This window comes from Pteropus vampyrus, unplaced genomic scaffold, assembly GCF_000151845.1.
Source record: "Pteropus vampyrus isolate Shadow unplaced genomic scaffold, Pvam_2.0 Scaffold61, whole genome shotgun sequence".
Classification (NCBI taxonomy): Eukaryota; Metazoa; Chordata; class Mammalia; order Chiroptera; family Pteropodidae; genus Pteropus; species Pteropus vampyrus.
Window position 1 is genome coordinate 98,981 of NW_011888842.1, and position 27,776 is coordinate 126,756.

Genomic DNA, 27,776 nt, shown 5'->3' on the forward strand with positions numbered 1-27,776 from the left:
TTGTGCTACAGTTAAAAATTTGGAACCTTATTTATTTAGCTACATACTAGTGGTAGCTATGGAGTTAGACATACTCAGTAGGAATAACCTAGGAATATGCACTTAAAAATAAACATGTTATCTTTTTATTCCCACAAATCTCATTTTATGTATGAAGTCATAAAGATCACAGTGACTATTACATAAATACAAACTCTGGCTTATAAATGAATGTTGTACATTTAGAAGAGACAATTTGATTAGTGTTGACTCTTGATTTTAGAATAAAGAAACTTGACTATGGGCCATGCTTTAAGCTCTCATGGACTCTCTGTGAGATAGCTCCAATAAACTCTGTGGGACAGGAGAAAATCAGGCTCATTTGTGGACTATTACTCCTTATAGTTATGGATGACAGGATTATAGGGCTTAATATGCAGCTCACCCAGATAAGTCCCAACTTAACAAATATAAGCTTTCTTTAGTGCCAGATTCCCAGAGTAAATTACTGCTGAGTAGCTCAAACTAGATGCGTCACTAGGCTTCTTTCTACATTTAGACAGCTTGTAAAAGGCCCATGAACTTTCTAGAAACTGACCGTGGAAAGAGTTTCTTTTACTATTTTTTCAGAAACATCACAAAGTGCTTGGTGCCATTGTATGACTTAGAATTAAGGGGCAGAACTACTATTCCTTACCTACTCTTAAGAAACTAAAATGTAGAAAAGATAAGATGGGCAAAAACAATATAATGTATCATATTTACATTTATTTCAATACGGCATTTTGAGCACATCTCTTTTCCTTTCCAAAATGCTAATGAAATGTGCTTGCTTTGGCAGCACATGTGCAAAATTCTAGTAAAATAACTATAGAAATATAAAAATAAGAATGTGATATTATGATTTATAATAAAATATATTTCGTTTTCATCCCATTTCTGGCACAGAGCCCCTAAAACTCTTGGGATTTCCTTAGTGAAAAGGGCAATAAAGGTGTCTTTTGTCATGTTAATGAGTTGACTTTTGGAAAGCCCCCAGAGTCTTCTAAGGATTGGGGCTGGTTGCCAGTGTATCCTACCTAGTGATTAGAGGGTTGGAATGTTCAGTGCCACCCCGACATGTGGGGAAGGGGAGAGGCCGGATATTGGGTTCAATCTCCAATGGCCAATTATTTAATCAATCATGCCAACATAATAAAGCCTCCCTAAAAACCCAAAACAATGGGGTTCAGAGAGCTTGCTGGTTGGGGAACTCGAATGCTTCCTCAGGCCACTGTGCTGGGCCCCAGGCTCTAGGAGGACAGAAGCTCTTCTAGGAGGACAGAAGCTCTTTTGTTCGGGGCCTCATCCTATGTATCTCTTAATCTGTTGATCTGTAGCCTTTAATATCTTTTGTAGTAAATAAGTAATCTGATGAGTAAATAGGTTTCCTGAGTTCTGTGAGCTGCTCTAGCAAATTAACAGAACCCAAGGAGAGAGGGACGTGAGAACCTCTGATACATAGCCAGTTGGTCAAAAGCATGGGTAACAATCTGGGGTTATTACTGGCATCTAAAGTGAAGGGCAGTCTCGTGGGACTGTGCCCTCAACCTGTGGAATCTGATGATATCTCCGGGTAGATAGTGTCAAGAATCTCATTGAATTGTTGGACACCGAGCTGGTACTCGAGAATTGCTTGGTGATTGTGAAACACCCTCCCCCCATAAAAAAAAACAAAGTCTTTTATAATTAGAAAAGAGGGAGTAAGAAGCCTGAAGCTCTGAGACTTTTCAAAGACAGTGGATGCAGATTGAAATCAAATTGAAGCAGTTGCTGACCACCTGATATAATATAGGTGAAGGATGTTCCTGCCTGTGAAGTTAAGTGGGTAGGATTCACTAGCTAGCACACCCTGAAAACTCCCAAATTGAAAACAGCAGAGGTTAGAAAGAAAGGTTAGCTATGGAGTAATGGGTGAAGGAAAAATCAAAAAACTTGGGGAATTGTACCTATTCCAAGTTTAGAAAGAACAGTAGATTAAAAGTAATAATAATGAATATTTATCAAAGCCTTAAGGTGCTTAGGCAGTATGCTAAGTGTTTAGGTACACACTGTCATGAGGTACATGCTACTGTCATTCCTATTTTAGGGGAAACTAACTTGCCCTCTTAGCTACTAACTGAACTCCTTAAAACAATTCTATGGGGTGGGTAGGCTGAGTTTATTATCCTGATTTTAGAGTGGAGCCAGAGAGATGTTAAATAATTTGCCTGAGGGCCCACAACCAGTAGGTACAGTTTTACCAGTTAGAGAATGAGTATAGCTCCCTGTGTACTTGGAGAGTCACCATAAAAAAGGAAGAATCTTTTCTGCTAGCAGCTTCCTCTTGGTTTTTTATTTGTTTGTTTGTTTTTAGTGACCTATTCAGGATTTCAAACGGAATTCCCAATCTCAAAAAGGCAGGAGTTGGTAGTTAGAGACAGACTCTAGAGTACTAAACTGGGAGCAGATCTTAAATTTCATTAATCATGTTGGGAACTAACATCCAACAATTTCTTCATACAAAACAATGCATTTGAGGTTTGTGTTTCTGGTGGTTCAATTCCTATTTCACAACTAATCTAGAAAAATAAAACTACTGAAAATATATAATTTCCCTTTCATCTGGAACTCAAAGATTTTATTCACACAGTGGGTGAAAAAACCTTTCTCAAATCCCAGAGATGAGCCATTGTTAATTCAGTGTTAGTCAAGAAGACCCTTTAATTATTAGGTGGTAGTTTGTATAAATTTTAAGTGAGATTAGCTCTGTTGCCTTTTGGAATATCAAAAGAAATGCTTTGTTTTAGATCCTGGTTGAATCTTTACTTCTTTTCTTTTCTTTTTTTTTTTTAAGCTCTAACTTGTTAAACATCCAGTTCTTAAATTCTTTGTACTATATATCTATATTGTACATATTTTTAATTCAGAACTAAGATTCTCAAATTTTAAAGTGCAGAAGAATTGCCTGTAATGTTTGATAAATGTCTAGATATTGAAGCCTCATTTTCTAAGAGAAGATTCAGTAGTCTGGAGTGGGGTCTTTATTTTTCATTTTTAGCCAAACATCTCAGATGATTCTGATTCAGGTGGTCCTTAGACCACACTTTGAGAAACTCTAGAGTTGGGAGGAAAGTAATTAACATTTATTATTTCTAATGTATGTTATCAATGTGCCAGTCACTTTTATATGTATTTTGACATTTCATATTCAAAATACAGTGAGATTTTATTATCTTAGTTTTATGTATATGTATTATCCCCATAAAGTTTTAACAACTTGTTCTGAGTTCCAAAAATGGCATAGCTTTATGACAGCAGTCTGACTCCAAGAACCAGGAGGGCTCTTGCTCTTACTGTTTCTGCTTTGGAAAGATATTTCTCAGTAGAGATAATGATTTTAAGGTTGGTAATTTGGAAATTGTTAGAAAGTGATATGATCAGTATGCTCTGAAATGTGCTTGATAAGCAAGTGTTAAAGCCAATGAAATGTTAGAATGTCTAAAGCATATCATCTGATATTCAGAATGCATTTAGAGAAGACAAGTATGCATTTGTTTGTAATTGAAACAATATATTACATACCTAAACTTTTCTAACTGAAATAGGCCCCAAAGATGAGTTATTCTGTCTCTTCACTAAGGAAACTGTAACCATAAAGATCGAATTACCTAATATGTTGGAAGAACCAGGCTGGAATCAGAATCTCTTGATTTCTTATATTCTTTCAAACTGTAATAATGATAAAGGTTAAGGTGGGCTCCAACCCATATGTTGCCTGAGAATTATCCAAAAGACTGTTAAATCAGTGTTTGGGAGTAATGATTCTCTGACAGCAATCAGTGTTTGAAAGTTCACACAGAGATATAATAATGAGAGGCGATCTGGTATTTTAAAGGATTAGAATAAATCATGACATTTTTATGGGTTATTCTTTAAATTTTCTTTTTCTAACACTGAAAATATGTAACAGAATGGCAGTTGGAATGGCTTTTGTGAATTTTAACAAAATGACGAAATGTGACCTGGAGCTAGGTTATATGGAAGTCCATTCTCACCTTACTTAGAGCCACATAGAGGTGGAGCAGCCAAGAATACTGCTGGTAACAGCTTTAGCACAAATTGTATGCCTTAACGTGGTATAAAGGACTGCAAGACACAGCTACTCTGGAGGTAGGTAACAAGTAAAGTTAGCTCCTCTTGCACAACTTAAAGGGCAAGGACTTCATAGACTTGACAGAGTGCTTGAATAACTTGACAGAGTGCTTGAATAACTAATTGCAGCATGCTACTAGACTGCCACATGTCCTTAGATAGTCAGTTAACTTTCTTTGCCTCGATTTTACATCTGCAAAATGACTGGTCATTCTTGTTTAATCTAGGCTTGTCCTTCAAGTACAGTAGGTTTGGAAACTTACTACATTGCTGTAGCTCAGCAGAAAAATCTGAGAACATGCCGCAAAAGTAAACGAAGTTACTATTGAACTCACACTTAGAATCACTCAGTCAACAAATATTTATTGAATACCAACCTAAAGGGTATATTAGACTGCAGTAGCCTTAACCTAAGCTTTGCAATACATCTGTAAACAAGATGTGAATATTATTCTTCAGCCTTGAGATTGAGCACTCACAGAGCATAATAATAGTAACAGAATATTAATAATGCTTTTGCATATCTCATGTGGTCTTTTTTCTCTTTCAATAGTTCTTCCCATTCATTATATTATTTGAATCATATAACAGCCCTGAAGGAGAGCAAAACAGACATTATCTCCATGTTTCCCTGAGTTTTGGATGAGACTTTGAAACTCAGAGATCAAAAGTGGTTCTCAGGTAGGGTAATTTTGTCCCCCAAGAGAATTTGGCAGTCTCTGGAGATATTTTTGGTGGTCACAACTGGGATGGTGCTACTGGCATTTAGTGAGTAAAGTAGGGGTACTGTTAAACATTTTACAATGCACAGGCTAGCTCATACAACAAAGAATTATTCAGCCCCAAATGTTAATCATGCTACGATTGAGAAACTCTGACATAGGCATTTTACCCAAAAGAATACAAAGTGATAGAGTTGGATGGACCAAAATCCAGATCTTGGATTCAGTCTAGTGTGTTTTCCACTGTACCTAAAATAAGGCATTAAAAAAATTGAGTCACATAAATTCTGGATTTATTGCTAATGTTTTGAGGAGGTATGAATGAAAAGTGGGGTTTGTTGATATCACTGTTGAAGGTTTTCATGTATAGTACAGATTGTATAATCCAATGAAAATCTATTAAGCATTTGCTGTGCGTCTTACAGTCTGCCTTCCATGTCCCACAGGGAACTTCGTCTACTTTCATCATTTTTTTAAAAACCTATTGAGCAACTACCAAATTTGAGTCATTTACCCAAGTGCCATTGAAATCTGGGCACAGCCCCTTTAGCAGCCTCTATACATAGTACCTACTGCCAATCTAAAGACCCATGGAACTTTTATAGGAAATATCACCAGGATACTCAACTAGAAATTCACAAAGCAGGACTTAATACCCCCTGGCTCCAAACTCATGCTTGTAACAATATTCCATAAGCTTAACTTTTACTTACAAAGGGTGGCATGTGACTTTAGAAGCTCTTAGAATCCAGGATAGTTCTTGTAGAATATTCTTGTTTTACCCTTCAAACCATTTTATAACCCAGAAGTTAGAAGGTTCTCCTAATCTTTCTAAAATTTTAACAGGTATCTTTCTGGATTCTAGCAAATTAAAGGATTATAGCTCGTGGCTCTGTAAGAAATTTTTTTTTCCTTCTGTGAATGCCTCACAGAACTTGAGCAGGAAATATTAGGGAAGAACAAATGCCAATTATGCTACATAACAGCCAAAGTACTCTATTAAATTATAAGCTGATCATATCACTTCCCTACTTATTACCTGTGAATAGCTTCCAGTTGCCTTTGGAATAAAATTTAGTCTCCTTAAGATGACCTTTAAGTTCTACAAAGGCAAGAATCTTATTTTTTTGCACCTGGCTCCTTATAAGCAGATAATGAAGCCTTCATGGATTTTGTAAGAATTAAATAACTTTTTGAAGAATGAATATTTGTTGATCTTTCAGATTCAATAACGAGGTAGAAATTAGTTACTTGCCCTCAAGGAACTTGCAATATACATTATGGCACGTTTTATCTTGTATCTTAAGAACTATGAGTCAAAATTGCCATAAGAGAAGATTACTAGGGAAATAAAGAAATTTCTTTGGTTAAGAATTCAAAAAAAACTTCATGGTAAAGATAACTAGCCTTAAAGAATGAGCTAGCCTTTTCACAAAGATGGCGCCAAAAGCAAAGACGAAGTCCCTGCCCCTCCCAAAGGCGAAGCCAAAGCAAACACTTTGAAGGCCAAGTAAGTAGTACTAAAAGGTGTCTACAGCCACAAAAAGATATGCATGTCATCCACCTTCCAATAGCCCTAGACACTGCAGCTCCAAAAGCAACCCAAATATCCTCAGAAGAGCGCCCCCCAGAGAAACAAGCTTGACCACAGTGCCATCATCAAGTTCCCCCTTGCCGCTGAGTCAGCCATGAAGAAGCTAGACGACAACAATACACTTTTGTTCATTGTAGATGTCAAGGCCAACAAGCACCAGATCACACAGGCTGTGAAGAAGCTCTATGACATTGACATAGCCAAAGTCAACACCCTGATCAGGCTTGATGGAGAGAAGAAGGCATATGGTCGGCTGGCTCCTGACCATGATGCTTTGGATGTTGCCAACAAAATTGGGATCATCTAAACTGAGTCCAGCTGGCTAATTCTAACTATAAAAATTTTTCACTGTAAAAAGAAAAAAAAAGAAAGAGCTGAACTGTAAACTCAAAAGATCAAGGGTCATGTTTTAATTCTGACAGATTTTAAGTGCATAATAAATGTTGAATAAATAATACCAGGATTTGCACATATACAGAAAATGGAGGAGGAGGGGAAGGAATTACAGGAATTACACAAGCCAAAGAGGCATGCAAGTGCCAAAGTGCTAAATTTATTAAGGAAAAGTGAAATTAGTTTCAGTGGAATATTTGAATGTAAAGGGGATTAGATTGAGATAAGGTTAGAAGTTAGTCTGTAACAGACATAAATGGCAGATAGTGAGCATAAAATAAGTGTATGAGTCTCAGAAGTTGACATGAAGATGATTAGGTTTCTCTTTGCAGACAGGAATTAGTTTCTGGGAGTACAGCCTAAAATGCAAATTACAGCTTGAGAAATACATTTAAGTGGTATCTGGAGTACAAACACTAATTAAGCTTGGAGTACTGGTTCTATTATCAGCATCATCACCACAATATTCAGATTCCTCTATTTGGCTTGGCTGAAAAGAATGTGTTTCCTTATTTTTCTGAAAGGGAGCAACACAACCTGACAAAACCCTAGGGATGTTTGAATAGTTGTTATAGAAATTGTGTATTACTGAGGAGCTCCATGCAATGACTTCTAAGGTCTTTCCAATTCTTAGTGAGATTTCAGTGACCCACAAATGAAGAGACAGGACACTCAGGTCTCCATTTCAAGTGGTCTGCATATAGATGAAGAAATGGCTCATCCATCTCTTTTCAGGCCTAATTGTTGGAGCCAGACTTCTCTCCTTAGCTGGATCAAGAAGGAGAAGTACCCAAGAAGAGCTCATTAAATGTCTGCAGTTGATGAAGATGAAAAGGAATTTTGGAGAAATACCCCCATTCAACTGTTTGTCCAGCCTTTCTTAATACTGTTCAATCAGTGCAATGACGGAAATAGGCACAGATTGAAATGTCATAAAAATATTTTAGACCCAGTTCCAGTTGGAGTTATTAGGAAAGGCAAAATGTGCTGTGAATGTTCAGAGTTCTTAGAACTAGACCTTGGAAGATGAGGAGGATTTGTTGCATTAGAAATTGTAAGGATAGGCCTTCCAGACTGAAGAAACAATGTGAGCAAAGATACCAGACAGAAGTGCGGGCATGTCCTAGGAAACGTTGGCGATTGGACTTGTTTGGCTGGAACACAAAGTACATGTAGGCAGAAAGGTAGGTTGGGGCCTATATTTTAGAGATCTGTGCTCTCAGAACAAGGTGTTTAATAGCCAGTGGAGAGGTTAGTAGGCAGTGGAATTTTTTGAGCAGATAAGTAGAGCCAGGCCTTAGGTAGATTAATTTGTCATTGATGTATCATATAGTATGAACAGAGGGTAAAGGGTGCTGTTAGGAAAACCCATGTTTGTAATAGAGCTGCTGCTGATGAAAACCAGAGGCAGGCTGGGTGAATCTTCTAATTTACTCAGGATTAGGATAAGTGACCAACATTGTGACATTTACAGTTACAAAATTGTGACATTGGGTTAATAGTAAGGAAAATTTAATAGAGAGTAAGCCCTAGGCCAGGAAGGAAGATACCTAGGTTCTAGCCAAGGTCTCTCCACAGCTTTCTAGTATAACATTGAACAGGTTTCTTAAGCAACCTGTGCCTTGGTTCTTCTTAACCAAGAAGAGATTCTGTGAGGATAGAATAAGATAATAGAGTTCGATTTATAGGAAGGAAATGCCATTGTTTTGTACATGTCATTTGTTCAGGTTCTATGCACTCATTCATTTGGTGAATATACAGAGTAAAAACATTTTTAAGTCAATCTTATCTTACAGTTTGTTCTGTTTTCTCAACTGTCCTTTTATGTGGCACTCATCAAGGTTGAGTGCCCTAGAATTTAATTTATATAAAGGATCTGGATTTGGCATTTCAGACTACTTAAAGGTCAGTAGCAGACAGTGTGTTCTCTTCCTTTCTTCCACTTTCAGAAACAGGTGTGAGTTTTCTTTACAGTCTCCTCACATTTGTCACAAAACAAATATTTTATAAAAGTATTTATAAAGGCAAACTATGCCAGAATATGATAATGTTAGATTTACAGAGGTTTGTGGTTTATACTGTAGGCTTCTGGGAAGTTCATACATAAAACTAGATGAATTTGTAATACCTTCCAATTCTTAAAAAGTTCATTGTATCTGTGTTGCTTCTATATCACCTATATTTTGCTACTTCTTGATATGGAGCTATTGAATAATTTGTAAGCATAGCTATCTAATATTATATAGCATTTCAGACTAAGTTTTGCCCAGTGTGTCGTTAATGGATTAAGGTATTAATTTGTCTGTTTTATGTCTAAGTTGCCAAAGGAGAAATGCAGAGAAAAGTAACTTATTTCAGCAAACACTTATTGTAATCTAGTACCATATGCAGCATATTAGAAAATGCAGGAGATTCACAGATAAATAAGACAAGGTCCTCATAGAAATTACAGTTCAATAGTAAGGATAAGGATAGAGAAGTGTTCTGTATCCTGGAAACTAAACTGTGAAAAATATAGAATTAAGTTTTAGGTCTGTGTGGAACTTCATTAATCACGTAATTTAGTGTTTATACGGTTAAGGAAAATGAAGCTCTAACATATAAAATGGCTTGCCCGATATAGTATTAATCACCTGCATCTCTTTCACGTATAAAGTAGTTCTCTGTCTTCTACATTTTGTTGCTTGTATAGTAATAACATGGTCTATTCATGTTTGCCTAGAAGGCATAGGTGATCTAGAAGTTGGACAATGGTCATTTAAAAAAATTAAGTTTGTCTTTAGCATGCATCCTCTTGAAAATGATAGCCCTCCGTCACTGTATAATTCTCCTTGTAATAAGTTCCTCCAGGATCTGTCTTGCCCTAACAGGTTTCTCATCTTCTTTGCTCAGCCTGAGCACCTTAGTAAGGTGGAGTGGAGCTGTGGAAAGATGAAATTTATGATAGAAGGGGGTGACTTTGAACCAGTATCTTGAAACACTGTTGATTGGAATCAAATCACAGGTTTGCTTTCTGTCTTTTCCATAGATAGTTAGAATAATATTCTAAGAGCAGTTCCTGAGTTATCCTTTTTACTAAAATAGATATTCTTAGCCAAGAATTTCTGAGTAAAAGAGCTACTCCCACTAATTCATAGCTGCTCTTTTATTCTTCTAAAAACTTGTCAGTCCATGCAGCATTTCTTGTTTGCCTAGATCACTGGCCACTCATAAATGAAGGCTAAGTTTTAAGTGTAATTGTTTGAAGTAATTTTCCCTTTTATGTCTCTGGTAGTTGGTTACTTTTGATGCAGCCCATTAGTCTGATGTATTACTCTACTATTAGAGTATGTAGACTATGAATAGTTTGGTTTCTTCCCATGGAAAGTACTTTTAGGGAATCCTGTGCAGATTATCTGAAGTAGTAAAGCTCACTTTGGTATATGGTGAAGAAAGAGAAAATAATATTGAAATCTGCAGATAATCACTAAATTAATTTCTTGCCAGTTCTATTTATATCTTTCTCATCTTAGCCCAATCATTGCCGTGAAGAAAAAGCAAGTGAGAATTTGCTGTAGATGATCCATTGGAGTTATTTTATTATTAACAAAGGCAAGAAGAAGGGAAAACAGTAGCCTTTGTTTTATTGAAGAATTTTTAAAAGGATAAAAATCCAAGCTGTGTTGGGGGGGGTGGGAGGAGCGGTGAGTTTTTAGCAATTATTCTCCTGAGTTCTGTCTTTATAAACCTGCAAGTGTAACAAGTGGCCTAATGACTCCCACTATCTGCCAGACTTAATCTGGGAGGAATTTCTCTCTCTCGCGCGCGCGCTCTCTCTCTCTCTCTCTCTCTCTCTCTCTCTCTCTCTCTCTCTCTCTCTCTGTGTGTGTGTGTGTGTGTGTGTGTACAATTTTAAGGTCTTTTACATTTCTTTTTTTCTTATTGACCTAACCTATTTTCTTTCTGCCTCCACTGCATCATTTTACTTACTGTGTTTAGTACTTTGTATGGCAGAACTTTGGGAATCCTAAGTTTTTGCCAGTTCTGGGTCAGAGCTTGTGTAAACCTGTGATTTACTCAAGCCTAATATCCTTTGTGAATGAATTGGTAAAGTTAAGTATCCTTATGATCACTGCACCTCAAGAAAGAACACAAGCCAAAGAAAGGCAACTAAAATATCTGAAGGATTGTGTGTTTATAGCCATACAGTTTCTACCAGTCACATTTCTACCAGTCAATTCGGAATAGGAATGTGAGGCCAGGGCCTCGGGGATGAGTAGAACAACATCATAACCTTCAAGGAGAAGCATCTTCCCCAATACATTCATCAAATTGTATTTCCCATTCCTGTTTACTGGGAGCTACTATGTTTTTTCTAAACAACTCCAATATATTGGCCTGGAATGCCGGGTTTCAGAGAGACCCCTAAGCCCTAATTATTATTGCATTATATCAAGGTCTCCCTGTCATTCCTATATCTCCTTTACCTCCTCCCTCACCAAAAGGACAACCTATGTGTGGAATTCATAACGCTATTAAGGAATTATAAAGTGCACCTATAGGGACACTTGGAACAAAACCTGAGCCACTTTTCAAAAAATCTACTGCGTGTGTACAGGTCATCAGAAGGCAGGATTAGTCCAGTTAAACTGGTTGCTAGATCATGTGAACATAGTCCGTAAACATGAATCCCTGTTTTTGGTGGTTTACTATCTTTGACCTTGAATTGCCCATGTCTGTGCTTGGTTAAAGTTTATTTTACCAATCATAAATAATGACTGCAGAAAGCAGATGCCCAACTAGATAGATTTCTCTTTGTTTAGTGTTTTTACAAATCTAAAAAGGAACATGACCCTAATCGTTTTAAGAATAAAAACTTTCTTCCTTATCTTCTTTATCATAGAAGTCAGTCTCCAAAAGAATTGTCCGAGGCTCCAGATTATATCTGTCTGAGCTGGAGAAGAGGGACCATGTGGCAGATATATGATCACTTCTGTGTAATCCTTCTGTAGAGTCTAATCTCCATAGCCCCTATGGATTATTGTTTCTTATTAATCATTGTGCAATACCAGGAAATAAAAGAGAATTGAAGTTTAAACTAAACCTATCAGAAGTAATGTCAATGCTAAGACTCAGAGTAGGCATCAGAATTTAGCCTTCTCACTAATTTCTTAACTTATGTCCATAAATCCATGTTTATTTTGCTAGAGATGCTAGATTTTGCAAAGAATCTCACCCTCTAGTTAAGCTTTACAACGTGTCTGTGTTGTGAGGGGTGGGCAGGAATAGAGGAAACTTCTCTTTTGATGATCTCAGTCTACTCAGAAGTAGACTGAGAAAGAATTAGACCCTTGAATACAAGGCAGTTTTGAAACCTATTTTTATAAATACTTTTACTTATTAAATGCATAGAAATGCAAAGCTATATGACATTCCATGTTGAATTTCATTTCCCACATCTAATAGTATTCAAGGAAATAGAAACAAGTTGACATATAGCCAACTTTAAGTACCTAAACGAAAATAACATAAATGCTCCCTAGGAACTGAATAGCCTAAAGCCTTCCTAAAAATTAAACTTAACTACTTTATAGAAACTCATACTTGATTTTTTCTTCCCTATAGTCAGTTTCTAGACCATTTCTCTTGTATTTCCTTAAAGATCCAAGAAGTTTTCTATGGTAGAAGCAAAATCTATTAATGAACTATCCACATGAGTGCTGATAGCCACTTTATGGTCTCAGGAGACAGGTTAGGCAAAATGGCTTGAAAGAAGTCTTGGCTAGAACACTTTGTAGAAGAGAAGCTACTTTGCCCACAAAGTTCATTCACTGGATTTTCCCTGTCTACAGTCTTTTATTGGCTCATATTCCACATAACGATAATAGCTACCATTCATTATGCACTTTGGTAGATGTTTTATGTCTGTTATCTCAGTACAGCCTCCCAGCGGCTCTCTCATTTCTACAAGCCAGAAACCAGCTCCAGAGAGACTAAGTAATTCTTCCAGGTCATAAAATCAGAGCACCTTTCAAATTCTTCAAAAGATGGTTTTTAGCTATCTAGTTGAGCTTGTCACTCTATTATGTAGTGTAAAGGTGCTTAATCCAGTATGGGTCCCTCTTGGATTCTATCAGAGAAAACTAGTTTGCCTGAATGGGCAAAAACGTAAGTAGAAATACAGTATTCTTAATCTTTCCACCTAGTTACAAACTCAACTTGGTAAATAAAATATTGTGGGTGGATTTTTTTCATAGATCGAAAGTTAGGAATCCTAAGATTTTTTTTGTTGTTTTTCAGCTCTATCCTTGAGTTGTATATTAAGATTATTTTGTTAATATTCTTCTTTATAAATAATTTGTAGATTTGATAAAGTAGAAGAATAAAGATAAGAAAAGTGAACAGTAGAGGTTTTAAACAAGAACAGGAGTGTTAGCCAGGAGTTAACATATGCATATAGATTGTCCTAAAAAATCCAGTGAATCAGTAAGGAAACTTAGCCAAGGTTCCATTCATCATTACTAACTCTTCTACAAGTTCCATTCATTGTAATTATGTTACAAATCAAAACACTTGATTCCAAGATACAGAAGACAATCTGGTGACTGCTAGCGGGTAAGGGGTTGGGAGTCTGGGAGAAATAGGTGAAGGGATGAAGAAATACAAATTGGTAGTTACAAAATAGTCACGGTGATGTAGAGTACAGCATAGGGAATATAGTCAATGGTTTAGAAATGGGTATGTGTAAAACCAGATGGATAATAGAGTAATCAGGGGATCACTTTAGAAATGATAAAAATGTCTAACCAATGTACTATATACCTAAAACTAATATAAAATTTAAAAAATAAATACTTGGTTCCATAAAAGTATATAGTGCAGCTACTTTGTGAACCTTGAACTCAGTTCTCAGAAGGAGACAGCAGGGTGGAGCTAAGTTACAGAAAACAGTTCTGAAGGATCAAGTCATTGAAGTTGGCTGTGGAGTTTAAAGAAACTTGCATAAACCAAAGGCAAAACAGCACAGCTCAAGATTAAACCATTTTCTTCAGATTACAAATTAAGACAACAAATTTATTGTTATATTGCTATTCTTTGGTTTATTCTTACTTTAGTGCCCATTTTTATTCTGGAAGAAGCTGAGCTTGGATCTCTCAGATTAGAGCTATCGAAGGAAACAGACTAACACTAACCAACTGCCAGTTTACCTCTTGTAAGTAGAATTTCTCTTCTAGGGAGAATGGGTTAGGTGTGTTTGATTGCTTTAGAAGATGAGTTAGTTATCCAAATACAAATGGCACATCATTGAAAAGTCAAGTAGCTAAACAATAAGAATGTGATGTATTTTATTTATTATACTTTAATGATAAATTTCTAAGTTTTTCTTTTTTTGATATCATTTGTGTTTGATATGTTCCCATGAGATTTTTTTCTAGAACAAAACTTTTAGTGAGCATAAAGACTTGCCAGGATTGACTTGAGTTTGTGCTTACAGTATATGTTCATATATTAATTTCCACTAGAATTGTACCTTCCGAATCATATACCATTGCATAGGATTCCATTATAAGAAATCCATTGTGCACTGATGATGAAAGGAAATAAATTCTTTTCCTCCTCTACTTCCTAGTATATTTGAATGTGAAACGTATCCTACAAAGATGACACTTCAAAACAGATGCACACTTTGAAAGGTGTTCTTGAGATTTGAACATATGAATTACTGAGTCGCTGATGTGTCCAGAGAGATTTGATTACATATCTTAATGGAACAGGTTTTACTCTAGTTGGTAATGAGGGACCTGAACAGTTAGGAACCTGCGGGTCTTCAAAAAATGTTGATGAGAAGAATATATAAAAGTTCATCAAGGAAGTCAAGGGTACGAGTCTTAAGTAGTCTGTGATTCTGTGTTCTTGCTTTTTAAACTGTCCTTTACATGTCATATTATGCCCCAAAATGAAAATTATGACTATAAAGTTTCCCCTTCTAGCTTTTAGCCTTGAAGTTCCTTCAGGAAAGACTCTGGTTCATCTCTGTATCTCTGTTTCTTACACAAGAAGGCACTTCACAAATATTCACCAAATCAATGGCCAGGATTTATGTTGATAATATGGAGTGAAATTATCTTTTGTGGTTTTCTTATGCTCCAGTCACTTTCAAAACTCTTATTGGAAGAGAACGAAATTTGTGACTTCAATCTCTTTATATAAGGATGTGTTATCAGTCTTCCTGGCTAGCAAAAGTCTTTTCATTCTTATTTCACTTCATTTGCTTGGTTCAAAATCATAATTTATGATCACCTAGATACCAGTGATCTCTCCATCCTACCATAATTCTATCTGAAAACTGTGCCCACTTAACCATTTGTCCCATAATTGAAACTTTGTGTGCTCTCTTGTTGATATTTTTGTGTATATTTTATTTTTAACTTCTAATATAAAAACTTTGTGGACAGAAATCTTGTTATATATCTATTTGTACCTCCAATCTAGTCCCTTTATGGCAATGGTGTTAATAATACCAGATTGTCAAGCTCTATAATTCTAAATTAATATAGTGTGTGACATGAAAGTTAATTTAAGTTCAAAGTTGAATATTTGTGCCTTTGAGTTAGACATACATGACTTCCTGAATCTAATTTCCTCTCGAAAATATGCCTTTTCTCTGTCTCTTACTAGTGCATATTACCCTGTTTATTTCCTTCACAGGAAATTGATTCTGTTTACTTAATTCTTTTTCTCTATATCAGACACCTTGTTTTTCTTATTCACTATTACTTACATAGTAGGAGCTTTGTAAATATTTATTGATTGAATGGATAATGAGAGACACACTCGAGCTCATGAACATGAATACCTACTTGGAATTTCTAACATTCTCTCCTCCACAGATGGGAGTTGAGGGACACTTAAAGAGACTCCATCAACACCTTTTTCAGCGCCCTCCTCAACTTCCAACTTCCCACTCCCCACTCCCACCTACAGCAGTTTAGGTCCTTGGTTTATGTCCCAGATGGACTTTTGCAGGAAAGCTATGATATGGTAGCTGACTTTGCCATTGTCTAGACTTAATTTAATATAGAAAAGCCAATTTATATGTTGTTGTCAGTGTTCTTAGCTCTAATGCCCTGCTAGGATTGAAATTGTATCTAAATTCTGAGCACACTGCTTGCCTAGGGCAGCAGGAGACCTTTTCTTCAAATTTAAATCAGCTGAAGGCTAGTTGTCCTATATGTGAAAATGTATTCTTAATATCCTGATTGCACACAGGCCATCCAATTAGGTGAATTAACTGAAGTGCTTGCTTTTTACTACTGACATTTATTAGAAATGATTAGAAAGCCTAAGAGCAGTTAAATTTCATTAATGACATCAATTTGTCTGTTATTACAAAAATTGTCTGCTTCCTACAACTTGAAGAAGCTACTTTTCTTCTCATCTCATATTTAGATTTGAACATATATTGAACCTATTTATTCAAGGAATGGTTCTGTAGAATAGGAGTTAGATTTCTGAAACTCTAGGTGCAAATCCTTTCTGCCATAATTTCCAAAGATGATCCCTGTGAGCACAGTTACTTCCCTCTTTATCTGTAGATTATGAACAATATTCTGAGGAAAGATGCTAGGAGAGCATTCATCTACTGGATGAAATCCCACATAGACGAAATATTTATCAAGATTTTTATATACTTAAGATTTCATATTCTTATTATATATAATCCTTTTTCTTAGACACTTCTGCCAACTCAGAACTTTTCCTGGAAAAATGGACCATTCCCACCATATGGGGATGAACCATATGGACCACAACAGTACCATGGCACCTCACCATCACCCGACCACTTCAGCCTCCCACTCCCATGGCGGGGGAGCTGGCCACATGATGATGATGGTGAGTACCATAGTAGAAGCAGCCCAGACCCTTTCCCGTACACTTGGGTAATAGAAATAATTGAACTTTAGGACTGGAAGGTTGTTATTTAAAGGTCAGTTTATCAATATGGGAAAGCTAAGGCAGACTTAGACAAGTCAAGTGATTTGCCCAAGATCATGTGGCAGGTTAATTACAGAGCCACACCAAAACCAAGATTTCTAAGGTCCATTCTTCTGTATTCCTTTCTTTCAAAATTGATCCTTTTCTGAATTAAGTTCTGGTCTTTATGCTTTGTATAAAAAAGAGAAAAAGACAAAAGTTGATGGGAGGAACAAAGGAGAGTGGTAGTATTGCTAAAATGAGAAAGCCTCCTACTTCAGTGAATGTCTCTTATTACCCATATCTGCTACTGTTAAGTGTTTTAAGCTTCTTTACCTGAAATTCTCATTTAGAATCTTCAGTCATCTCTAATTGACGTGTTATTGTTTTCTGATAGCACATGACCTTCTACTTTGGCTTTAAGAATGTGGAACTATTGTTTTCTGGCTTGGTGATCAACACAGCTGGAGGTGAGTAAGCCATCAGGTAGTGTTTGAGAGAGAATAATAAAGAGTCTGGAAACCCAGCAACTGTTTCTGTCATAGTTACTAAGTCATTCTGGTTATGATACATAACCATCTTGCTTCCTATTTCCTACCTAAAAAGTAAGCATACACAATGCTTAGTTCAGAGTTCCTGAAAAATAATTTAGATAACAGATAGAAGTCTTTTGTAATCCATTTCCTGTCATCTTTTCCCAGAGTGCTTCCTTGCTTGATAAGTTATTGGTCATGGACATAAGACTATACTCAAGTTAAAATAACTCTGTATTAAAAACTATTGATCTAGTATGATGTGCCATTTTACAGATAATTTAAGATTCAAATAGTAAAATGATTAGCCCTAAATCACATAGAATTAGTATGTCAGAACTAGGACAGGAATCCATACCTTCTAGACCTACCTGGTCCAGTGCTTTTCTAGTATACCAAATTGTGCTCTACATCATTCCTGATTCTGGCCCATCTCAGTGTCAGTCTTAGATTTTTGGGTAACTAATCACCCACTGTTTTGTGTCTATAATGTTGAGTTGTGCTTTAAGTTCAAATTGCACAAGCCCAATAGTCAATTGGACTGCTTAAGATGCAGTTAAATCTTTGGAGCCATAAAATTACTTTGTTCTGGGAAGAAAGGGAGCTTTTATTTCAGGTAGTATATTAAATAAGAAGTTTGAATACATTCATAGCATTACCAATGCTTTCCAGTGTGAAAGACTTAGAATTGAAATACTGTTCAAGAAATAGTTAGCATTTACAAAATAAGTTGTTTTATTCCCCTTTTGTATACTGTACTCGGAAATTAAGAAGAGCACCTTTCTTGTGTTACGTTTCTAGCTCAGACAGCATACCAGCTAGTATTTTTGAACACGTTTGACAGCGCCACCATCTTTTCCTTCCCTACTTAGAAATGGCTGGAGCTTTTGTGGGAGTGTTTTTACTAGCAATGTTCTATGAAGGACTCAAGATAGCCCGAGAGAGCCTGCTGCGCAAGTCACAAGTCAGCATTCGCTACAATTCCATGCCTGTCCCAGGACCAAATGGAACCATTCTTATGGAGACACACAAAACCGTTGGGTAAGAAGATTGAGCAGACTAGGTGAAAGTTCTGGGGATCTAGGTTAGCTAAGCAGCAAAGCAGCTATTTTACTTGCAACAGCCTCCTTCTCTAAGGTCATTTAGAATCATTTTAATGATTCTAAATGACCTTAATCAAAACTGGCTGTGGAGGCATAGGATCGTGATCATGAGCAGGCCAAAGGAGGAATGCTAGTAACTCATTTGCAAAAATGAATGTTCTTAATAGTAAGTATTGGTCACTTTGGAAGAAGGTAAGGAATCCATGTTGTAAAATATTTACCAAAATAATAATAAGCAAAGAAATTCAGGTCAGGATATAGAAGAACGGCAGAGTCCAATTGATTATATAAAAAGTTGGACCTACTCAGCTTTTCTCAGTTTGTTTACAGTATAAGACTAGAAATTTCTGCATTCCATCTCAGTAAGTATTGGGATGACTATTGCTTTTTCCCAGAGATTGACAAATGCTTTTGAGATTCAGTTTTAATAGAAATGTAGGTATTAAAACTAAATTGAAATTCAAGCAATCCTATAGACCAATATCCTGCTCTCAAGTAACAATGTTATTTATTCCCATTGTACCGATGAACTTATTGAGGCCCCAAACTGGTGTGGCTTACCTAAGGTGACAGAACGAGTAAGTGACAGAGGGAATAAATAGCCAGGTTTCTGATTCCTAATTAAGTACTTTCTACTATACCCCCAAAGCTCAATTCTATTTCCATTTTTTAGAATGTGAACTTTGCAAAGGTAGAAGGCCTGAAAATGTTCAGGCAAATAGGTATAAGAGGGTTTAGGCTTCCCTTTCAGGATCCAAGGTGGAAGTAAGTCAGAGGATTAGTCCTTCCTTTCCCCAATGCCCAAGAGGGTTCCTCCCGCTGACATAACCGTAACTAGCCATTGCTTATAAACCTGACAGCGCTATCATGTTTCATTTCCAGGGACCAATAAACAACATACATACACACAAGTACCCACGAGTTGTCAGGGTGACTATGAGGGAGTCTAGTTCAAGCTGAGCTCGTGACAACTGTTCCCCTTTTCTCTATAGCTGCAGAACTTTCCTGGGGTCTTTGATTATTGTTTCCCTATTCACTCCCCAGGCAGCAGATGCTGAGCTTTCCTCACCTCCTGCAGACAGTGCTGCATATCATCCAGGTGGTCATCAGCTACTTCCTCATGCTCATCTTCATGACCTACAATGGGTACCTCTGCATTGCTGTCGCAGCAGGGGCTGGCATGGGATACTTTCTCTTCAGCTGGAAAAAGGCAGTCGTTGTGGACATCACAGAGCATTGCCATTAATGTCAAACTCCACGGTGTTGCCTTATTGATTGTGGTGGGAAGCAGTTCAAAACTGGAAGACATGATTTCTCGTCATATCCTCCCTTCTTGTTCCTTATCTCCTTACACACACACAGACACGTGCTCAGCAGAGGTTTAGCTTACAGTCTTGGAGCTAAAGTGGAAACCTCCTGACTCTTCTTTTTCCTGAGCTGAGATTCCCATATCTCTTAAAGTGAAGCCACCCATGAGATGTTCCCTCTTCCACCATTATCTTAGATCCAAGTCATACATTCTGGTCTAATCCAGGTGGCTTTCTAGTCAGTGACTTGATCACTTGCTTCCTTTTTTAGTCTTCTGGTTTTTTTTTTAACAGACAATCTGTGAATTTGATGGGTTTTTCCTGGGTCAGGGATGGAAAAGGATTAACTTCAGCCAAGATATATGACAGCTGAGGGAAATTCTTGCCCAACTAAACACAGAACCCAAACTTAACATTAAAAAATAAGTTCCAGTCTTTGGACTCAATGAGTGGGAAATACATTGTGCCTTTCCCTAGGTGTGGTGTGTTGTACTGAAATCTTTACAGTGGGCAGAGGGGTGGTCTGAGACTAAATACAGGCCTGGAGCTTGCAGAAGTGCGCATTCTTGGGTGGCTGACTCATCAATTGTGTTCCCACTTAACATTTTGATTAGAATGAATTTGTCAATCAAAAATGATGACAATCAATTTGAGAAAATAGAAATCGATATTTTAAAATAAAACCGTTAACATTTTACTTTGACTTGGTACCTTGGTTTGTCACAGCTGAATGACGCAAAAGAGCTTGAATCATTACCTCCCATTATTGTTTTCACATGTCTGCCACTAAACCAGTGGTTTTCAAACTTCAGCATGCATCAGAATCACCTTGAGGGCTTGTTAAAAACACTAGTTGCTGGGCCTCAACCCAGAGCCAAAAATTGGCATTTCTAACAAGTTCCCAGGTGACTGTCAGGGTACTACACTTAGAGAATCTCTGCTTTAAACTAAGGGAGTATCTCCTGGTGGAGTGAGCATGGGAATTTGAATTGCTGATTGGTAGGTGGTATGTCTGGGTTTAACTCGTGTACTAAATACTGCTGATCAATACTTAATCATTCCACAGAAATTTATTCAGCTCGAACTGTGTGTGTGTGCCCAAGCACACATGCACAAAGGGCTGTAACCAAAGTAACTTATCAGCATGTGTGAAATCACTGGTCCTTATTTTTAAAGATCTGTAATTCTTGGAATTAGCTTGAATGTTGAAAAGACCTTTGATCCGGAGTATAAATCAACCAGCCATAGGCCAGAAGGGCAAAAGTCTAGCCCTGTCTTTGGTAGAGAGGCTTAGGGTGTCAGCTGCTGATAGCCAGATTTTCCTCAGCCCCTGATATCTATGCTCACACCAGGCAGATCGTCATCCTTTACATCAGGGGTCCCCAGTCTTCTGGCCGTGGACCAGTACCAGTCCATGGCCTGTTAGGAACCAGGCCACACAGCAGGAGATGAGTAGCAGGTGAGCGAGCAAAGCTTCATCTGTATTTACAGTCGCTCCCCAGTGCTGGCGTTACCACCTCAGCTCCACCTCAGATCATCAGACATTAGATTCTCATAGGAGCACCGGTCCCTGGTGCCAAGGAGGGTCAAGACTGCTGCTCTTCTTACTTTTGGGGGCTTAATGAGCTCATAAGTGGCCAAAACCTTTTCTCAATAAAGAATCACATTGTGTTTTTATCTGTCCAGGTGTTAGTCTACACTGCAGTTTTGTTCCCAGTCCAAACTACCTCTGTAAAGTGACTCTTCTGTGCTGGTCTGTTAAATCCTGCCCTCCTTGGTGCTAGACTCCAATTGTGCCTCAGGGCAGAAGAGACAAAATACAGCTATCCTGTTGGCCTCTGTTGTGGTTTTGAAATTTGTACTTTCTCTGTGGGTGCAGTTAAATATTGCAGAACGAGGAATGTGTACTTTCATGGCTTTGAACCAAGAGAGGGTTATGAGCCTACCGGATTGAGGTTAAAATCTAAGAACCAACATTTAGAGTTTTGTGCTTTGCTCTCATTCCACTCCTTATAGTGCCGATACTTAGTATGAGCAGAGTAAATAACAGATGCTGACAGAGTCCAACATTAAGGTATAAATAGCTTGTTATTGTCTCAGAAGCCAAGGAATAAGAAAACCATGAGAAATAAAATAATGTTTAGTAGTAACCCTGGTGCTCTCTAGAAATCTTGGCATGAGCTGCTATAAAAAATAATTTTTTAAGGAACAATACCTTATCACCAATGTAAAAAAATCAAGGCCAGTTAAGACAAAGTGCTATGAATTTGAAACTCCCAAAGAGAAATATTGGTTTTGGATAGGTTTTCAGGATAGTCTCCTGAAAAACCTGAATTTTAGCAATTCTTAGACTAGGTTGCCAAAGGAAGAAGCTAGTGAAAGAGGAAAATTAAAGTTTAATTTTTTTCTCTTGTGCTCTTAGATTTGTGATGATATAATGATCTCGTTGACTTTCATTTCTGTACCCCTGTTCAGGCGGAATTTAGTGCCTGACTTCTTCGTTCATTCTGGATCCAAATCTCTTCTCCTTCCCTGTTCAAAGTATTAGAAGCCTGTATCCCCATTTCTTTGGCCCCTTATCCTGTTCTTTTTTCTCTTTCTGTCTTTCATATCTAAAAGATAACGTCTTTTATCCCATATGTCCAGTTTATTAAATCTCCCTAGCCCTCACGATGCAGTGGACATTACTATGCAGTGGATATAGATACCAACCAGAAGTTGTAACACTTGGTAGAGACCTTAAGCACATTTCAAGGAGCAGTTGTCCTACCGGACTTCCTATAAAGTTAGGTAGAGGTTACCTAGTACCATCTGCAGTTATAAAGTCTTAGGCGCTCTCTCCAGTCTATGCTGGAGGAACACTCAGCGCCCCCATTACCCACAAACAGGGAATCTTCTCTGTCCACCAGGAAATTAGAAGTTCACATTTCTTCACTACTTCCATGGTAGGGTAGTCTGGAATTCCCTTCCAGGCTGTGGGGCACTGGTCTTGAGTTCTGGCTACAAAAAGTTCCCTATAAGGAGCTGGAAGAAGGCAGGGGTTACATCTTCATGTCATTTAATTTTGATCCTCTCCTCTCCAACTGCTTCTTAAAAAAAATACATCTAAAGATACAAGGTCTACATTTGACATAATGCCTTAATCACTGGGTCTATAATTAATATTGACTGTTTTAGATTGTAAGCTCCTGGAGAGCAGTATTGCTGTAGTAGGAATGTTTTAACAGTATCATGTACAAAAGAACAAAATAAATATTTTGATTTTGTGATTCTACTCATGTCTTTCTACCCAGAGTGATATCAGAATAAGTGGTCTCTTCATTGTCCACATAGAGTCTTGGCCATTACCACTCAGCTTCAACCAACAATGATAAATCCATGGCCAACCTGGTTCCCAGAGTCCATGATCTTAACCACTTGCTATCTGATAAAATAAGTGGAATAGGAAATTTACTCCTTGTGAGCAGAAGAAAAGCAGAAATCTACCCATGGGAGTGGTTGGAAAAGGCTTCATGAGGTCTGCTGCTTTGATTAAACTCACCTCCTCACCGGCTGCTCACCAGGCTTCACACGAGGCCCAAGGGGATGGAGTGCTCAGTTCCTGTTCTGTTCTGATCCCGTGCTCAGGATGTGTGAGTCCTGATCCAAGGAAAACTGCATAAGAACTCAATTTGTTAAGTGTCCATGCTTAATTTGGAAAGAAAGAATCTTCCTCTAAGCTTCATTGCTACTAAGGGGTTTAGGGAGCCCCAGGGACAATTTCAGAATGGGAGACTTTTGAGGTAGCCAAGGACTGAGACCAGCTATCTCTAGGCTTCTGGGGCTGATGGCTGATGGTAGGTCAGCCTGGTTGCACCATGAGCATTTTCTGTTAAGGGATAGGCGCAATTGACTTGGGGTATAAAAGGAAGTTGTGGGAAGGCTTATTTCCCAATTTTGTGGGAAGTTGTGGGGAGGCTTATTTCCCAAGATCCCAATGTGATTTTAAGTATAGCTCTAAGTTTCCATCATTGAGGATCTAGTTCTCAGTTAACCTTCCTGCCTTCTTTCCTCCCATACCTTTTCTGAGTGGATGGGAGGAAGAACCAGAGATTTGTTCGGGGTTTAATTTTTTAAAGTCCCATCCCCCTCCCCCCTCCCCTTTGGCAACCATCAGCTTGTTCTTTGATCTATGGGTCTATTTCTTTGTTTTATTCTTTTTTTTTTTTTAAGATTCCACATATAAATGAGACCATATGGTACTTGTCTGACGTATTTCACTTAGCACAGTACCCTCTAGGTCCATCCATATTGTTGCAAAGGGCAAGATTTTATTTTTTATTGCTGAGTAATATTCCACTGCACACACATGCATGTGTGTCTGCGTGTCTGCGTGTGTGTGCACACACCACAGGATCAGGAACAGAGCAGGGACTGAGCATTCCATCCCCTGGGGCTTCATGTGAAGGCTAGGGGACCAGCTGGAGAGAAGGGAAAGGAGAGTTTAACCAAAACAGACCTCATGAAGGCTTTCCTAACCACTCCCGTGTGTAGAGTTCTGCTCATAAAATTTTCTGTTCCATGTATTTGATCCTAGTAAGTATATTTATATTAATTGTTAGTTACTCCAGCTTTCAGGAAAATGAAAAGTACACTCCTCTGGATAAGGCTGGTATCTCTTCACAAGTACTTGACCATCTTCCTAAGTTTGAGCAATCCAGAAATGAACACTTGGCCCTAAGAAATACACAATTGATTCATGTGATTTCAGTTCTCTAAAATGATTTACAGCTGCAATAAGCTCTTATCTTCTGGTAATTGTCTTTATGGGATAGCATGGAAATTTTGAGAACTGACATAGCAACCTCCCACTCTGCCCCTGACATCTGCATGTTTTTAGACCTAGCAGTGAAAGACAGCGTCAAGCAGTGAAAGCAGTGTAGTGAGTTTAGAAGCATAGGTTCAGAAATCAATCTCCCTGGGTTCAAATCTCAGCTCTACCCAATGGCTGAGCATCATTTTACCTTTTGTAAAATTAGAATAAAGTGCTCTCCTCATAGGAACTGAAGTTTAAATGAGATAATCTGCATAAAGCACTTAGTACAGTGTCTTACACACAGAGCTTTCTGAGTATAAGAGGGAAAGGGAAGAAATTCAGAAGGCACATTTTTATGCTTCTGTGCCTATTAATGCTGGGAAGTCACAGTGACAGAGGCTGAGGCAAAGTCTTGTTTCTGCCTTTTGTCATTGCCTTTGCAGGCTTCAGGATAATATCGGCCTTTGCAGGCTTCAGGATAATATAACCTTCCCTATCATGGAGGCTGACATGCTGTATTTTTGAGACTGTAAGATAACAGAATTGAAGGCCCTAGGTAAAACTGGAATAAGGTTTTTAAAGAATGGCTGAAGGGAGAAGAGAAACTATCCCCTTCTATCCCTGCCTTTCCCACATTTTTTTTTTTTTTAACGCCTATAGCACCTGGTGGTCTCCCATCCAAGTACTAACCAGGCCCACCCCTGTTTAACTTCCGAGATCAGATGGGATCGGGCTTGTTCAGGGTGGCATGGCTATAGATCTTTCCCACGTTCTTAAACTACCCTAGAAAGGCTGGGTAAAATCCTGCCAAGATTTCTCTTTAGAACAGATGATTCCAAGGTTCTACCAGTTGGTGTTTCCCTGTAGTTGAATTAAATAGTGTAAACAATAGGACATGATTCTAAACTACCCTCTGAGCTGCTTCAGATTGGCTCCTAGTGGGAAAAATTTTTAGGCAAGTTGGGAAAGGAAGGTAAATTGGAATGATGATAAGACTGTTTAGGAGCATTCCTATTATGTTTCCCTCTACTGCCTGTCCTCCCCAAATTATACCCAAACTAGTCACAAAGCCATCCCGAAAACAGATTCTGGAAACACACAACTTGATCAAGTTTACACAAAACCACTAAAATTTGGGTATTCTTCCTAAGAGCTGGGATCTTTGTTTTGTTCATTGATGTTACTAAGTGCCTAGAATGGTACCTGGCACATAGTAGGCACTCAATAAAAATTTGCCAAATAAATGAGTTAAATGAAAGTTTGTGACAAGGACCAACTGGAAGTGTACTATGCTTAGGATCTTTTAATAAAGACGAGAAGAATGATGTTACCTCATGTAGCAATTACCTTTTAAAGTCTGAGGTTAACAGTGATATTATATTTCATCAAGGATGTCTCACACTTTTCCAAAAATATATTTATTTTTAAAAACAAAAATCAGACAAGTTTTTTAGAGTCAAATTTTCCAGAGACAAACCAGAGTTTGGATTTCAGCTTAGAGTGAAAGTTAAGCATCAGTAATCTCATGCAGAAGTATTTCTCTCTGCGGGAGGTAAAATATCCTGCTTGCTGATAGCACTCAATTCCCTACATCTTGTTTGTACTTCTGCCATCATTTTACTCCATTCCAGGGCTCTGGCACACAAGATAATCCACCTCTAAAATTCAAAACTTCCAAATTGAGATGAACGATTGTTGGGCTTGGCTTGGGGTTTATAACCAATTCGATCATTAATCATCTGTTCTCGGCTCTTGGGGTCACTGCTGAGCCCAATGGCACCTTCACCATCACTGCCTCCTACAACATCCACATCTTCCTTTTGTTTCTTACGGGTCTGAAAGTAGGAAAGTTTTAGGATTAAGGCAACATTCTTTCCATTAGCAAATATTTATTTGGCACCTACCATGTACTTGGCATAGAGTAAAGGACAGGGTTAGCTTCTATAAAACAACAAACTGAAATCCTAGGTTTGGGTGGTTAGGGATACAGGGGGATACATCAGTGGTTTTGCTTTCTGAGGTTTCAGTTACCCGCGGTCAACAGACATCCAAAAATATTAAATGAAAAATTCCAGGAATAAATAATTCATAAGTTTTAAATTGCACGCCGTTCTGAGTAGTGTGATGAAATCTTGTTCCATACCACTTAGAACGTAACTCATCTCTTTGTCCAGTGTCTCTATGCGGTAGACACTCCCCGCGTTATTAGTCACTTAGTAGCCATCTCAGTTATCAGAGTAACTGTTGCAGTATCGCAGTGATTGTGTTCAGTCACCTTTATAAAGCCTGACACTGTCACAATGCCTATGTCATTCACCTCACTTCATCTTATCACGTAGGCACTGTATCATCTTACATCATCACAAGGGCGAGTATACAGTACAGTAAGATTATTTTAAGAGACCATATTCATATAACTTTTATTACAATACATTGTTATAACTGCTCTATGTTATTACTCTTATAAATCTCTTTCTGTAAGTTAAACTATCATAGGTATATATGTATAGGAGAAAACACTGTATATATAGGGTTTATATATATACTATCCCTGGTTTTTAGCATCCAATAGGCATCTTGGAACATATCCCACTCAGATAAGGAGGAAACACTGAATAATTATAAAAGATAGAACCCCTACCCTTCAGGGTGTCACAGTCTACCAGAGAAACAGGTACAAAGACAATTACAACATAGGGTGATCAGAGCTATGACAGAGGAAAGCCCACACTGCGGAAGAGACACCAAGAAGAAGTGAGGAATTGGGTGAGGAGTGGAAGTTCAGAGCAGAAAGCAGCAATTAGATAAACAAGAGTTGGCAGAAAAGGAGGAGAAAAGGATGGTTCAGTGAATATATTATTGAAGCGAACAGATGGAAAAATAAAGTGACTGATAAAACAATAACCACCAGAAATTAACAGCTTCACGGATACCATGAGGTTAAATGTAACACAGGAATAGAAGGTTTTGTGCTATCTTATTAAGAAGTCTGGGGTTTCATTTTATTTTCAGATAAAAGGTTTGGCTTTTAAATCACAAGTGGCTACGGAATTCACAAAGTCTGTCTTGGTTTGATCATTTTCAAAAAAGAGATCCCATAACTACCAGTGTCTAACTGTAAAGATATCAGATGATAACTTTGAGAGTGAATATGTTTAATCTAGAGTTCCTTACTAGAAGAACAGCTTGACTACTCTAATCACTAGAACTTCTGCCACGCTGC

At 37.8% G+C, this 27,776-nt stretch overlaps 2 protein-coding genes and 2 pseudogenes across 9 annotated transcripts in view; 2 read left to right on the forward strand and 2 right to left on the reverse strand.

Annotated features, from left to right (window-relative positions):
- SLC31A1 (solute carrier family 31 member 1) overlaps positions 1-20,461 on the forward strand; it is a 29,087-nt gene extending 8,626 nt beyond the window's left edge. The window contains exons 2-6 of one of the 2 annotated variants that reach the window (XM_011360900.2): positions 13,956-14,053; positions 16,575-16,734; positions 17,213-17,285; positions 18,221-18,389; positions 19,496-20,461. In XM_011360900.2, coding sequence (XP_011359202.1) covers positions 16,609-16,734; positions 17,213-17,285; positions 18,221-18,389; positions 19,496-19,697 — 570 coding nt within the window. In that variant the 5' untranslated portion in view covers positions 13,956-14,053; positions 16,575-16,608 and the 3' untranslated portion in view covers positions 19,698-20,461. The remainder of the gene's footprint in view (positions 1-13,955; positions 14,054-16,574; positions 16,735-17,212; positions 17,286-18,220; positions 18,390-19,495) is intronic. The other variant, XM_011360901.2, reaches the window with a different exon arrangement.
- LOC111740298 lies at positions 4,069-12,767 on the forward strand (annotated as a pseudogene).
- Positions 20,462-25,204: 4,743 nt separating the features above from the next.
- Positions 25,205-25,313, reverse strand: LOC111740338 (annotated as a pseudogene).
- Positions 25,314-25,949: 636 nt separating this feature from the next.
- Positions 25,950-27,776, reverse strand: part of CDC26 (cell division cycle 26) — a 7,195-nt gene continuing 5,368 nt past the window's right edge. For all 7 annotated transcript variants that reach the window (XM_023531061.1, XM_011360899.2, XM_011360897.2 and 4 more), the window contains one exon: positions 25,950-26,388. In XM_023531061.1, the coding sequence (XP_023386829.1) occupies positions 26,212-26,388 (177 nt within the window). In that variant the 3' untranslated portion in view covers positions 25,950-26,211. The remainder of the gene's footprint in view (positions 26,389-27,776) is intronic.